We start from the raw sequence: 15,100 nt of genomic DNA, 5'->3' as shown, positions 1-15,100 counted from the left end.
TACTCCCCTTGTACTGTCTAGGCACTGACTTCCCCTGGGTGGCACTGTGAACACAGCCCAGCCTAGGGCTCCCCATGTCTGTCCCCCAACACTGGGCACACCTGGAGAGCAGAACAAGATATCAGTGGGAAACTTGTGCCACCCACCTGGGGAGCAGAGGAAGGGTTGTCCTTGGTCACTGTTCCTGTGCTGGTGTGGCCTGTTGTGGGGGCCTCGTGTCTGGGCGAATGCTTCCAGCTGTTTGTGTGCCATTCCAGCTTCCTCCTGATGCACCGATGTGCTTGCTGGTTTATGTGCTCCTCCCTGGATACAGTTCTTGTCCCCAGAGGAAAGGGAGAGTGCTCTTCCCACAGTGCAGAGCCTCACCCTGATATTTTTTTGTGGGGGAGGGGTGCACGGTGACGGGTCTCAGTGTGAGAACTTTCTGAAGTTGTGTAAGCTGTAAGCCTGTGCTTGGGACAAGAGGTCTGCCTGCACCCAGATGAGCCTCACAGGATGACCTGCTCTGTCTTTTGAGATGGGACAGTGGGTCTCAGCACCACTAAAGATGCCCTGTGACCGAGCAGCATGGGATACTGCTGGGTGGCATGCCTAGCCAGTGTGCGTGCTCTCTGCCAAGCTGAGCAGTTGGCAGCTTGAGGCTTCATGGCAGAAGGACCCCAGAGGCCTTTTCCTATGAAGGGATGGCACATTCGTGCCAAGGCGTGTGGTCTGTGATGGGGCCTGCAGGTGGCTTGAGGTGGCAAGGTAACTGAAGGGGAGGCACCATGGCGCTATCTGAAGACAGTGTTGAGAGCTGGTGGGTGGAGCATCCAGTGGGTTCGTTTGGGTTCAAAGTTGATTCAGGTGAAAACAGGCACAGGGTTGGCACCTTGTTTGCTAGGTCTCTAGTCAGCCAGAGGCCCAACTTGCTTACAAGTGAGTGCCTGCCTTCCTCGGTTAGGTCCCGGGTGGTCTGCTAAAGCAAGGCAGCATGAAGCCTGCACTGCACAAGCCCTTCCTTTGGTAGCCACTAAAAAGTGCAATTTTTTTCATTTTTATCAACGGGCAACTAAAATGTGTAAAATGAAAACCTTAAGCAGCACACTGTTCTCTGAAGAAATCTATTCATCCAGTGTCCTGTTTTTGTTTTTTTTTATTGTTTATCTTTTATTTCATAATCATTAACTCTGCTTTCCAGCTGGACTCAGGGAGATTAAGGAAAGTAGGAAACTCAAAGAACTGGAGTGAGAGCACAAGATTAACCGATACTGCAAGCACACGGGGAATAGAAGGGTGATTTCCCAAGCTACGCAAGGAATGGTCTGGTGCTTAAAACAGAAAATTCTGATCACATTTAATTAGAGTTGTCCACAGTCAGCAATGGTGATCTTCTTGCTGGTCTTGCCATTCTTGGAACCACAGCGCTCCATGGCTTCCACAATGTTCATGCCTTCTTTCACCTTACCGAAGACCACGTGTTTGCCATCCAACCATTCAGTCTTAGCGGTGCAGATAAAAAACTGGGAACCGTTTGTATTGGGTCCAGCATTTGCCATAGACAGGATGCCAGGACCTGTGTGCTTCAGGATGAAGTTCTCATCTTCAAATTTCTCTCCATAGATGGACTTGCCACCAGTGCCATTATGGCATGTGAAGTCACCACCCTGGCACATAAACCCTGGAATGATTCTGTGGAAGCAAGAACCTTTGTAACCAAAACCTTTCTCCCCAGTGCTCAGAGCGCGGAAGTTTTCTGCAGTCTTTGGAACTTTGTCTGCAAACAGTTAGAAAGAAACGCGGCCGAGGGGCTCGCCGTTGGCGGCTATGTCGAAAAACACAGTAGGGTTGACCATGGCTGGGCACAGCAGGACCAGACAAGACTATAGATTCAGGCGGCGGCATCTGTAAAGCCCATCCAGTGTCCTGTTTCTGTGGCTTCTCTGGCACAGATGTGAAAGCTTACCTGCTTTCCGTCAGCTTTGTCATCAGCCCTTCCGCTTCCAGCTCTGGTCTGTTCCCTCAACCAGGGATAGAAGCACCATGATGGGGAGTCAACATCCCTTCTCAGCAACACCTCACCACTGATGACGCCACAGCATGAGGCCCCCACTCTGGTGTGACAGCACTTCCAGCCACAGCTACTCCCTCCTGCTGCTGGCACTGGCTGTCTCCATCGTTGTGTGGCCTTAGGTCTCCTATGTGCTTCCTGCTACCATGCATGTTCTACAGAACAGTGTTTCCCACACCCTGCTTCCAAGCTTTTTCATTAGTCTCATTTGATTCATTGCATTCCTTGTAGAACCTGGGCTTTGCCAAGATTTTATTCTTCAAAATGGGTCAAAAAACAATACGATGGTTTTGACTAAAGAGAACATTTATTAAGCCTTAAAGGAGACAAAGACCATATAAAGACAGGCACATCACCTGGCTGAGGAAGGCCACCTACACGAGGTTAGACAGTATAAGAATACGATGATGTTTGTGGTCAGCGTATGTGGATTTTGGTTGTTGAAAGCAGCATTCCCTTATCCTGGCTTCTCCAGAGAAAGCCTCTATCGAGTCCTGTTTCTGCTTATAATTTATAACTTCCATCCACACTTTCCAATCACTTGTCAGTTTGTTGTACTGTGGTGACTGGCGTGTGTGGCTGTGATGCTGGAAGCTATGTCACTGGTATTTCCAATGCCAGCAGGGTCACCCAGTGAGCACATCAGAGTAGCTTCAAGACCAAGAACAGTCAGTGAAGAAGGAACTGGCTGTCCACTCGAGGAAACAGCCGCCGAAACCTTAGGCATCGCTTGAAGGCTTGAAGGCACTGAAGGCTTAATGAACTGAAGCAGAACACTGTCTGACAGGGTGCCCGAGGATGGGTCCAAGGGCACTTGAACTGTGACTGAGGAGGAGCTGATTTCTTGGGAGTGGAGCTATAAGCTGGGATGGGTAAAGTCCATGGGACTGGGGCCTTCAGGATCTTCCTTCGCCAATGAGGCAAATTTCAAGGTTAAGGAGAAATAAAGCCGCAAAAATCTGCTAATGATTAGTACTCGGGATGTGTGAGAGATGAATCCAGGAAAATTGGAGGTCATCAAAAATGAAAAACCCTAGAATTGGTGAGCTGAGTCGGAGTGGGATTGGCTGTCTGAAACAGGAAATGCAATTTACTGAGCAGGGAATGGCACTGCGTTCATCGTCCAAAAGGATATTTCAAGGTCGATTTTGAAGTATAATGCTGTCTGTAATCGGATACATATCCACATTCAAAGAAAGCCAATCAATCCAACTTTTACTCATGTATACACTAGTCACAAAAGCTAGTGATGAACAAACGAAAGAATTCCACCAACATCTTTAGCTGAAAATTGATCAGACGTGCAATCAAGATACACGGATAGTTATTGGTGCTTGGAATGCAAAAGTTGAAAACAAAAATGAACAGTAGGAAAATATGGTCTTGGTGATAGGAATGAAGCTGGATATCACACGATGGAATTTTTCAAGAGCAATGATTCCTGTTTCAACAATACAAACGGCGACTATACTCAAGCACTTCTCCAGATGGAATATGCAGAAATCAGATTACACCTGTGGGAAGAGATGATGGAGCAGTTAAAAACAGGCCAGGGACAAACTGGAGCAGGCCATCAACTGCTCACCTAGTTGAGGTTAAGGCTAAAGGAAATGAAAAACAAATCCATGAGAGTGACAATATGACTTTGAGTCTATCCCACCTGACTTTGAAGAACAGATTTGCTGCATGAACACTCTGACAGAAGACCCGATGAGCTGTGCCGCGGGAGCACATCAAGAACCTCCCTCGGGAAGAAAGGAAAAGAGGTCATTCAAACGACGAGATAAATAAAAATATCCAAGTGGATGTCGGAGGAGACTCTGAAACTTACTCTTAAATTGTACAGTAGCTAAAGTTAATGGAAGAAATGGCTTCAAGAGCTAAACAGAAAATTTCAAAGGGCAGCCTGAGAAGACAAAATATAATGAAATGTGCAGCCCTAGAACAAGAAAACGCAAAGGGCAGAAGACGCTCAGTAGATCTTAACGGATTTTAGTCTTTGTGTTCTCTACTGGCAATAGAGCCACTCGGGCTCCTTTAGCCCCTTCCCGCTGTTATCTCAGAAGTGCTGATTGATACTTCTGCAGTCCACATAATTCTTTCCATGTCATCTTAGCCCCAAACCCCATTTTCCCATGCCATTTCAAGAGATCTTTTCTTGTGAAACTTTGACCTTTTTATTTCCTTTCACCCTGAAAAACTTGAATGTGTCTTGCAATGATGAATTCCTCTAGCTTCTAGGAGTCTAAAAAGTATCATTTCTCCATTCCTGAATGAGCCGTGTAGGATGTGGATGCTTGACTGGAAGTTCTTTCAGTGCGCCTCTGCCTCTGGCCGCCGATGTTCATGAGGAATGGGTGCTGACTTTCCGAGGACCCTGTAGCGCATTTTCAGCAGGGTCACCAGAATGGGTCTCTGGGTTTGTCCTGTTTGGTTCTATAATGGCATCCCCACAATTCCAGATTTTCCTGTTTTGTCTGTTTTCTTGCTGCTTCTCAGACCCAGTACTTTGATTGCCTTATTTAGTTGGCTACTTAATTCAGCTCACATGTGGTCCAGGCTCCTCTTAAGGCCTAGACTCTCAGTTCTGTGGGGCCAGAAGCTGCTCTAAGCACATAGGCCTGCCTTTGCCACCTCAGACCGGCAGCAGAGTTGCCTGGAACACAGGCCCACCTGGGGCAGGTCAACAAGTGCAACCCCTGCCTACCCCCCAGGCTTAAGTGCCTGATCATGCTCCAGAATTCCAAAACAGATGGTTCCAAATTTTCCAGGTCACCTTGCCAAGAGATCAACCTCTAAAGGTTTCTGCCCCAGTATTGATGCCACTAGCATTTGTTCGAGCATCTTAAGTGACAAATTCTTACATACAAATATATTCAATCTGCACTCCCCCTATTGGAGGATACATTCGAGACTGTTTTCTTAACATTTTACCCCCTCCATGGTTTTTGATGAAAAACATGTGCTCAAATTGTTCATGTCCCCTATGTCATGAGTCATTTTCCTTTGGCTACATTTATGATTTTTGTCTTTGATTTTCAGTAATTTATGATGTGGCTACATTTTGATTTATTCCTTTTGGGTTTCACTAAGCTTCATGAGCTTTTTTTTTTTTTTCTTCATGAATCTTTAAATCGATGTCTTTCACCAAATTCATAGTTTTAAACCACTATATAAAACTTTTCTTCAAACCAATGTATTTTTTTCCTTTGGGAATTCAGATACAAATATTAGACCTTTAATACTGTCCACAAAATTGTTCATTTTCCTAAGTTTTTGTTGTCCAAATTGGATAACTTTTTTTAAACATCTACTTTGATCTTTTCTTTTTAAAAAATCATAAATTGGATCATTCCAATGTTCAAGCTAGCTTCTTTCATGACATTTTATGACATTTTGTTCAAAAGCATTGACCCTTATAGGTAGTGCCGAGTGGGCTTGCAGAACGGGGATGGTTGCTGCCTGGCACGGGCATGTGACCCCAACATGAGTCACAGGTAAAAGGACAAGTTTGTCAGCACTGCCTGAGACGCTACCTTTTTCACGGGCAAACCTTTGTCTATGAGCAGAGCTCCTATTGCTAGTCGGGAGCGCTGGTAGTGTGGTGGGGTAAGCATGGGGCCGCTAATCTCAGTCAGTGGTTCGAAACCACCAGCTGCTCGCCACCAATGGGACAGAGGCGGCTTTCTGACCACGGCAGGTTTGCCCTGTCCTACAGGGTCACTATGAGCCAGAAGTGACACAGGGCGGCTCGTCTGGTTTTGGTTTCGCACAAGTCATCAAACGCTGCTGTGTGGGAAATGACCCCTCACTAGGGAGAGCCTCAAGTCAAGAAGCAAACAATGCCAGATTAAATTTACACTCACCCAAAAGATGATTGTACTCCATATTCAATTAAAATTAATAAAAATATTTTATTGAATTTCAGGAATTGGTACTTTTCCGTTAAAATTTCAAATCTTTGCACACAAATCACCACTGTACTTTCTAGAAGAGTGTAAGTCAGGACTTCAAGATCGTTACTTATGTTCCGTGTGACACAGCATAGATATCCCAAGTCCTGACACTGCCCCGCCCACCCCCCTTTCTGACCAAAACTACCGACGACTCTGGTACACGAGTAGAGGACAATGACGGGAGTGGGTGGCGGGCATGTGGAGGGGCTCGAGTGTCCACGTGCGCGCCCTACTGAAGCAAGAGGAAGATCAGCCCGGAAACCACTGTGGACGCTTTGGAATGCAGCACGCAACTTGGATCCGACGTGACTGTCCTTTCTGTATTATTGTTTGGTTCTGGCCAAAGCTGTTGAAATTAAGTTTCTATTCCCTGAGGGAGCTCATAAGTTTGGCAAAGGACAAAGCAGAGACTTGGAAATAAAACATTTAGGAGTCACAAGTGGGCAGCTGGGAGCTCACAGCACGTGTATCAGGGTGAGAAGACAAAAGGAGAGATGGGATGGCGACATGGTCCACCTGCCAGTCACATTCTGACAGGAAGTCACTAACGCTCCATGCCCTGAGGGCTTTGGAGAATTTGGAGAGCTCAATTCTAACGGCAAACAATGCCTTAAGGGCTGGGAACAAAATCCAGGGCATGGTAGCTTGCTAACCTACGGTTCCATTTCTGCCCGCTCCCTGATAGTTTTACGTGCAATGACTAAGTGACCTGCATGTGCCAGCCTCACCCAAGGGCACACGTGGGCAGTTTAAAGTGAGGCCTCCTTGCCCAGCAGCTCCGGCACAGTCTTCTGAGAACAAGGCAGCTCTTGCCCAACAGGGACCCCGTCGCCCCACCCAGCTCATAATCACCCACTTTTGGGAGTGCCACTGTGGGCAGAGCCACTCCAAGCCTCGTGCACTTGTCTGCCAAACTGCCTGGGGGCATGAGCACAGGCCACTCCTGTGCTGGCTCTCGAGTGTGCCAACTCCACACAGGACACAGAGAAATCCAAGCAGTTCCCCCACTTGGTGCCCTCAGGAACAAGACACTGGAGCTCCGCACTCCCGCTCTGTGGGCCCTCCCTCCTGGCATTCGGCGGCTCGGTGTCTCTCCGTCATCGCCGTGGCCCAGTGAAAGACCCAGCTTGTGTGCACCCTTAAGATGCACATCTGCAGGGACATGGTGGATCGACACACAACACTGGGCACCGATTCATCATATTTGGTCTTTAGGTAAATTAATAAATGTTCTTAAATCACCTAAATATACCATTTCGGGCTGTTTCATTCCATCAGGAAAATACAGGGTTTTTTTTCCCCTCTCTTAAAAAAATTAAATACCAAAATAACTACATTTAAATAAATAATGTTATGATGATGACGCTAAAAAGGCCAAAGCCCTCTTGAGTGCACAGCTGCTCCGCCTGCCCGGTGCCCCCTGGGGGTGAGTGCTTTGTCCTGGGAGCGAGCTGAGCTCAGGCCACGCCAGGCCTGCGTGTCCCCCTCACCCTGTTGCTGGCCTCGGGACCAGTGCGCTCCGACAGATGCAGGGCTTCCAATGGCGAGCCAGAGACCTGCCACCACAGTTCCACACAGCTCTGTCCCCAGCCGCAGGGAGCAGGGGCAAGGTGTCCGATGGATCTGGCGTCACGAAAGAGATCTTTGATCTTGTTTAAAAGGGTGTGTGTCAAAAGATTCATCTTTTTTCCAAATGAAATGGTAGCAGTTCTGTGGTTTTAAACATAATACGATACTTTTCAGATCCGCTTTACTCAGAGAAGAAAAGTATGGCAGGGGCAGTCAACACAGAAACAACGACAGAAGTAGCCAGAAAGAAATAGCTAAGTGCGGCGGCTTGGGACCCTGCCCTCGGCTCCTCCTCACATGCAGCCAGGAGCGGCGGCCTGTCGCACTCGGACGCGCAGGCGGTGCCCCAGGCAGCAGCTCTGACACGGACCATCTGCAGCTCCGCGTCGAGTCACCTGAGCTCTGACAGGACGGACGAGAGCACGTCGACCCACAGGCTGAGTGCACACAACAGAAGCCGCGCTTTCTTCTCCCCGGGTGAGGGTCACGGGAAAGGTTGGGGGGAGGATTCAAAATTTTCCCGAGTAGCAATGGAGGGATTTGAAATGCCAATGACCCCGTTGTTTGTAAAGAAAGAAAGTTCCACTCAAAAGATTCTAATTCCACAAAATACTGTCAGCCAGTGCCCACCAAGGTGGCTCTCGTGGGGCAGCGGGTGGGCAGCCCCGCCTCTGTCCCACTTCAGGAGCGCGGAGTGAGGCCTGGCGGGCTGAGCAGGGTGACCAGCGGCTCGGCAGGGAAGGAGACCGTGGCCTCGGGATCAAGGTTTTGCTGTGTGTGGTTTTTTTTCAAGTGTGGTCTCTGTTTCAACAAAGAGTCTTAAGGCCGCCTGGGTTTGCGTTTTCAGTGCTGAGAGGTGAAGTCTAACCGCAGGGCCCTTACGCTGCACGGGGACGGCGCCTCACCTCCCTCCGGCACCACGGCGGCGCCTCAGGAAGGAGCGCACCTAGTTCTGGACGCCCTTCTCCCGGGCAGCTGCGGGCGGCGCGTCCACACTCACGGCGATGACGATGCTCTCCCCGGCCTCCGTCTTGAGCCGCTTCAGCTCCGGCTGCTCCGGTGACTCACCGTTTTGGCGCTTTGTGGGCAGGGAGGCGGATGCCGACGCGTGGGTAGCCAGCATGTGTAAGGGGCTGGCGGCGGCTGCAAAGAGACGGAAAGTCAGAACCACGGCTCAGGCTCTTCTGAGCCCAGAGCCCACCAGGCCACAGCTTCTCCTGTGTGGTCGTACAGCTGAAGAACCAGAAGCTGCAGGCACCCATCTCTGCTAGCAGGAGGGCTTCAAGTAGCACAGGACATCGGGGCGTCGTGGCTCGTGTTGGACAGCTAACCACAGGGTCAGTGGTTCAAAAGCACAGGACACTACAAAAGAGAGAAACCCACAGGGGCAGTTCTACCCTGTCCTGTGGGGTCACTCTGAGTCGGCATGGACTCGATGGCCAGGAGTTCGTGTTGAGACCTGGCTGGCATGTTTGTGAAGAAGCCACCGTGACTAAGGAGGCCACCAACGACGTGGCCGGGCAGGACTGAGCCCGTGAGGACAGCAGCTGGGCAGCATGGTGGAGCAGGTCCCACGGCCTATGCGGCTGATAGCTGGCACCAATGGCCGCCACTGTCGGCACAAGTTCCAGCCCCGCAGGCCTCTCTAGCCCTCCCCACTCCTCCCAGGGCTGCAAACTGGGTGGCCTTGTGCACCACATCCTCCTGGCCCGAGCTACAATCAAGCTCCCAGCAGCCAGTCTCCAGCACACACTTTCACTGTCACTCGCCCTCTTGCCGGGTACACCTGGCAGCTCTCCCCCAATACACTAAGCCTAGGTCCACTAGCCAGGGCCCAAGGGGGCAGGCTCCAGGATACCTCAAGTGGGAATCTCGTGAGAGCTGCTGCCCTCTCCACTTCTTGGGAACGGTGCAGTCTCGCCTGAGCCCAGGCCCACGACTGAGCAATGCTAGCACTTCCTCAGACAGCACACAACAGATGTGGGCACCGAGCACTCGACTGCTGGGCCACAGCTGCTGGGGTCCTTTGCTCCTGTCACTCACAGCTGGGCCAGGGGCTCTTACCGCTGTTCACCTGTCCGTGGACGGCAGTGGCGACTGGTACCACGTGAGTCCCGTTCTGAGTGACGGTTTTGATTGGGAGCTGGTGTTGGCCTAGCGGGGCCTGCTGTACGATGGTGACCGTCTGGACAGGGGTCGGGGGGGACGTCTGGATGACCCGGCCAGCAGTGCCCAGTGGGGGGTGGGCAATAGCAGGTAGAGGCTCCACTTTCACTGGCAAGAGGGGAGAGAGAGGCGAGCCTGAGAGGGCTGACGGTGAGCCAGGTAACCAGAAACAGGAGCGGCAGAGGAGGGGATGGTGCGGGGAGCATCCAGAGGTGAGGGGGGAGGAGAGGGACCCATTCAGAAATGACCAGGGGACACGGCAGCTCGGCCTTACCTTGTACCTCTCTGTGGTCTCCGTTCTCCTGTGGCTCCAGCTTGGGAGGGGTCACCACGGCTGCCTGGGTGACCACAGCGGGGCCGGCCACTGCATAAGCATTTGCCGGTGCCAACCCGGTCATACCAGTGACTGCCCCCGCAGGAATCTGGTGGACCACGTGGACTGTCTGCACAACAGGCTGCTGGGGGGTCGCTGTGGTCACAGGGGTAGCCACCGTGTAGGTGACAGGCTTAATTGTTGGCGGCAGCTGCCTCTGCACAGTTATCAGAACAGGCTGACTGGACAGAGGGGAGCCTGCAGGGAGAGATGCCACTGTTAAGGCACAGGCACAGAGATCGCGGAATGCCAACGAGAGAAAGGTAGACCTTTAGAGAAGAACTAGGTGCCACCCAGCAACCATGACGCCGGGGCCAGAGGAGAAGGTGCATCTTGGACTCACAGTGGCTCAGTTTCAGAAGTGCCAGGTCTTTCCTTCACGGTGTCTCTGAGCAGACCCCACCTTTCAGCTAAGCAACCCGGCGAGCAGCCTGCCCTGAACCGTGTCCCACAGCTCCCTCTCCTGGTGTTTGGTTCGGTGCTGCCCAGAGCCAGGCACCCTGGAATCCCATGTACTGAACTAGGCCCACTCGCTCTCGCTCTCACTGAGCCAGGAAGGCCCGTGAACCATGGGGGCTTCTCCCCACCTCCTGGGGGCACACGTTCCTGTGAGCACCTGCACACAGAGCCGGTGTCCAGATGGCCCCGGAGTTTCTATGAAACCATCCCAGCTGGGTACGTGGCATCCGAGGGTGTCTTTTCTGGAATCACTAAAAGACGTACTCTCTCTGAGGTCTCAAGGTGCCTCACCTGGTGCACTCTGGGCGAACCGTGCCTCTTGGATGACAGCGAGCTTGGGCTGGGCGGCTCCCGCTTCAGGTTCCAAGGGGGCTGGGGATCCTTCCCGGGACAGGCTCTCGGGGGTCTGGGCACCGCTAGAGTGAGCCGATAGCACTCCCGCATGGTTGGGAGAGGCTGGGGCACTTCTGAGAGAAGATGAGAAAGAGCAGCCAGTGCAAGCTGTCTGGGAAACAAACCTTGGCTGCCTGCTGAGAGGCCATCAAAGGGGGCGTGCCTGGCACGTCCGGAGGCTCTGAGAGGCTGTGACAGGCTGGTGGGGCTGGCATTTGGGTGGAGAGCTGCAGCATAGCAACTACACCTGTCGGGAGGCTGACCACTGGCATTGCGGTTGGTTTACAAAGAAAGCACCTTGGGAGGTGTCAAGGCAACCTATCAGCCCAACACTTGTGCAAGCCGATCTTCCACAAAGACAGCTGCTCACGGACAAGGGGGACTATGGCCAGTCCCTACACAGCCTTGGTAGGCAACATGCTGTGGTCCTCGAGGCCCTGAAGCAAACTCCGACCAGCAGGCAACACAGCAGACCCCAGGAACACCCCACACTCCCCTCATGACTGTGAATGCACCCACATTCCTTTGCTTTCAAAAGGGAACACAAGGGGGTCCTCTGTCCTTACCTAGAAGAGAGCGGCCCCAGAGGGGTCCTGAAGCACGGCACGCCCCGAGGGCGCCTCTTCCTGAAAGCCTGCTCAACCAGTTTGCTTTCCGAGGCAGGGTCTATCCTCCAGAAGGAGCCTTTGCCTGGTTCTTCCTGGGAGCGCGGGACTTTGATGAAGTAACGATTCAGAGAGAGATTGTGGCGAATGGAATTCTACAAAACATGAAAACACATCGAAGTGCTATCTTTCTCTGTTGAGAAACAGGCACTGGCACAGCAGAGGCAGAGCGGATGCTCCTGCACCAGCAGCACAGCCTTCTCCCGGGCAGGCCGCCCGTGGAGGGGAAGGCAGCTCAGCCCACACACAGCACAGGCAGTGAAATGGCAGGGGGACCCCTGGAGACACCTGGGCAGTGCTGTTGGTCCCCACCCACAGGCCTGCCCACCCCCAAGAAATACTCCATCAGCTCAGGACGCAGTGGGCGGGCAGCTGCGTGCACGGGCAACGGCCTCAGGTGGCTCATCCCACGGGTTGCTCACGTGGCCCTCACCTGTAGAGAACCTCTGCTGATACTCTGCCCCCGTTTCTGTGCTCCTCACCCCCCAGCACTTTCCGTGCCTCCAGCCTCCCATGGTGGCCCCTCAGGGCAGCCTTGTGTCCATGGACACAGGCACCTCAAGGCAGCCACACCCACACCAAGCACCTGTGTGCTGGTGGCCACAATTCTAAGTAAAGGTGCTGGGCTCCACGGCTGACTCCGTACCCCTGTGACTGGCTCACAGGCCTGTGGGCATACCTGGAAGGCTACATTGCCCAGGGCAGCCCAGCGAGGAAGGCACATGACAGCCACCAACAAACCCTTCTACCCTCCTGCAGACACCAGGGATCAGAGGGCAGGTGTGGTCATGCCTAGGACGACAAGATGTTTTTGTAAACACATGTACTCGCTTTCTCTCATAGGGTGTGGCTGACAAGCACAAACCTTTCCACCCATTTCTTCAGGACAGAGGGGGACCTTGCCTGGCCCCCACATCGAAAGTGAGGACAGAGAAGGTGCAGCAACTGCCCTGACAGCTCCTTAGGCCGGGAGCAGGAGGAGACGACTCCCAGGACAGGAATCAGAAGGCAAATCTGAAAATCTAAGCGGCAACACTGTGCGTGCCAACAGTAGCGATGGCAGCCACCCTCCTCCTCATTGTCCTGTTGGGACCCGGCACCCACACCGGTGTGACTACACTGACTGAGGGGAACCAAGGGTAACAGGGCTGCTGGGTCAGACAGGCAGCACCTCTTTTTCGCCCAGTCGTCCTTGGCTGGAACCACTAGCAGCTGCTCTCACTCTGAGTCCACAAGGTTCTGACAGGTTCTGCATGCTGACTTGCTAGTGAGGCCACACCTAACTTGGTAGCTGGATGAAGAACCTGTTTCTAAGGCAGCTCCAAAGGCCAGACTGACATGGACGTCCAGGAAGCACGTGCCTTTACCAGGTTGTATCTGGTGCTATGTGGACTCTGATCCTAAGACTCAGTTCTTCACGTGCCCCCAAGGAATGCGGCATAATGAGCATTCTGCCTCCCGCACGGAGCTCCTCCCTGCCGACAGCTCCACCCGCGCCACACTGCCTCACGGAGCAGGCCCCAGTCTCCAGGGCGCTGTGGGACTTTGCTGTGTGAGCATCCAACGGCTCACACACGCCTCCTGAGGACAGCCATCACTGCCTCTGGGAGGAGTCTGAGAGGCTCCCCTAATGCTACCCAAGCGGGGCACAGGGCAGCCCAACTCTCCAAAGGGAAATTCACGCTGGTCCCTCTTGAAGCCAGTCTTTTCAAACTTTCCACAACCTCTAGCAAGTACCTCAACTCTGCACTGGGGACAACTGTCATTATAAAATCATCAGAAAAATACAACCAAAGGAAAGAGCTAGTCCTTGCAAACAGGCCCCCTCAGCCCCTCATCTTACTCTGGGAGTCTCCGCTGTGAGAACCCTGAGGGGCGCCGACCGCAGCCACAGCACAGAAGGCCCACCAGCACGGCAGGCTGCTGTGCAGCCCCGAACAGCAGAGCAGAGCAGAGCAGAGCAGAACAACCTCGGCTTGCTGTTTTCTCTCCGGCAAAGGGTCTGGCTCTTGGTGAGCCAGAAGGGCGGGGACCAGAGGGAGGCTCAGCGGCCACCAGCAGACGCTGTTCAGTTACCGAGAATGTTACGAGGACAGAGAAACTGAGCCTGGTGGTCCCCAAGCTACTGAGAGTGGTCCCAAGAGTGGCCCCACCAGCTCCGGACAGCAAAGAGGGGCTTTCATAAAAACATTTAGTCACAAGTCAGCCCTCGACACAGGGTTTGTAAAAAAAATAAATTAAAAAAATAAAATAAATTAAATTAAAAAAACATTTAGTCACAGGGGCCCTCAGCCTTCCCAGCTGCCCCTCAGTCCCAGGACCAAGGCCAGGAGAGGCCCAGGGCGGAGTCCTCAGAAAGCCCACCCCCCAATCAGGGCTCCGCAGCAAGTTCCGGAAACAGGAACCTAAGCAGCAACAGGCCACGCACGGCCCATGTCCGAGGCCCTGCCCCAACAAAGGCCCGCTGTCCTGACGGCACGTTTCAACATGGAGGGGCTCCTGCACTGAGCAGCACACAGGGTAGTCTCTCTAGCCCACCCCTCACTTGGCCACCTCACAGATCATTCCCAGGAACACTTACTTCGCTGAACCAACGCCTCACAAGGAGCCTGCCCCATCCTGGCAGCGGCTAGAGGCTGGCATGGGTCTCCCACACTGCCAGTGAGGGCAGTGCTGCTGGGCACCCAGTGTGGACGTGCATGGCCCAGAGACCCAAAGAGTGGGGGGCCTGGAAAGCGCTCCCTCTCCCTCACAGGTTCCCCCTGCCATGGCGATGCCAGCACCAGACCCCACACTCAACTTTTTCCCTCTTGTCTGAATGGACACAACAGAGGCCTGATTCCACCCCGCTCCTGACCACCATCGGTTAAGAGCCGGAGCAGTGTGTCCAGGGAACGGCATCGGCATACCTGCCAGCCCTTGTCCGCCGTCCTGTAGTAGGGGTAGTTTTTCGTGATGTGGGTGTAAATGCCGTTGAGCGTGAGCTGCTTGTCAGGAGCCAGTGTGATCGCCTGGACTATTAGCTGTGCATAGGAGTAAGGCGGCTTTGAGTCACCCTGTGAGGGAAGAAGGGGCGACACATGGTGAGCAGCCTGTCCCCACTCCATGGTGACTTCTCAATCCACCAAACTGTCTCCACAGCATTTTAAACTTGGCCCTGAAGTTACTTTTACATGCTATAAAAATACTACTTGATTGGAGGAGTTTGGAGGCAATGAGTAGAACAGTTCAGAGAATGGCAACAAGAAAACCGGGATGCAGGGCTGAAGGCTCTGTGTGAAGGCAAGGTGTCCCCACCTGCAGCGTGTGGCAGCCCAGACCTCCATCCACTCTTGTTCCCCCAGCCCGCCAGGGACTTGTGGAAACTGCCAGACCGTGCTGTGTATGTGACACTTCCAACCAAGCAGAGCCCGAGACCCACGCAGGGACCAGGAGGATAGGTGCTGCTTCTCTGTGCAGCCACCTGGCA

General features: G+C 53.0%; 1 protein-coding gene and 1 pseudogene across 1 annotated transcript in view; both read right to left on the bottom strand.

The window, feature by feature from the left end:
* Window positions 1-1,264: 1,264 nt before the first annotated feature.
* Window positions 1,265-1,895, bottom strand: LOC142460157 (peptidyl-prolyl cis-trans isomerase A pseudogene; annotated as a pseudogene).
* A 4,049-nt stretch (window positions 1,896-5,944) lies between these two features.
* The window catches only part of FOXK2 (forkhead box K2), a 28,756-nt gene continuing 19,600 nt past the window's right edge, over window positions 5,945-15,100 (bottom strand). The window contains exons 4-9 of the mRNA XM_075562431.1: window positions 14,541-14,687; window positions 11,533-11,726; window positions 10,865-11,040; window positions 10,016-10,312; window positions 9,640-9,849; window positions 5,945-8,718 (exon numbers count right to left, since the gene is read on the bottom strand). Coding sequence (XP_075418546.1) covers window positions 8,522-8,718; window positions 9,640-9,849; window positions 10,016-10,312; window positions 10,865-11,040; window positions 11,533-11,726; window positions 14,541-14,687 — 1,221 coding nt within the window. The 3' untranslated portion in view covers window positions 5,945-8,521. The remainder of the gene's footprint in view (window positions 8,719-9,639; window positions 9,850-10,015; window positions 10,313-10,864; window positions 11,041-11,532; window positions 11,727-14,540; window positions 14,688-15,100) is intronic.

The sequence above is a fragment of the Tenrec ecaudatus genome, chromosome 10 (genome assembly GCF_050624435.1).
Source record: "Tenrec ecaudatus isolate mTenEca1 chromosome 10, mTenEca1.hap1, whole genome shotgun sequence".
NCBI lineage: Eukaryota > Metazoa > Chordata > Mammalia > Afrosoricida > Tenrecidae > Tenrec > Tenrec ecaudatus.
The sequence above is the reverse complement of the archived record's forward strand: the minus strand, read 5'-3'. Positions and strand labels throughout refer to the sequence as shown.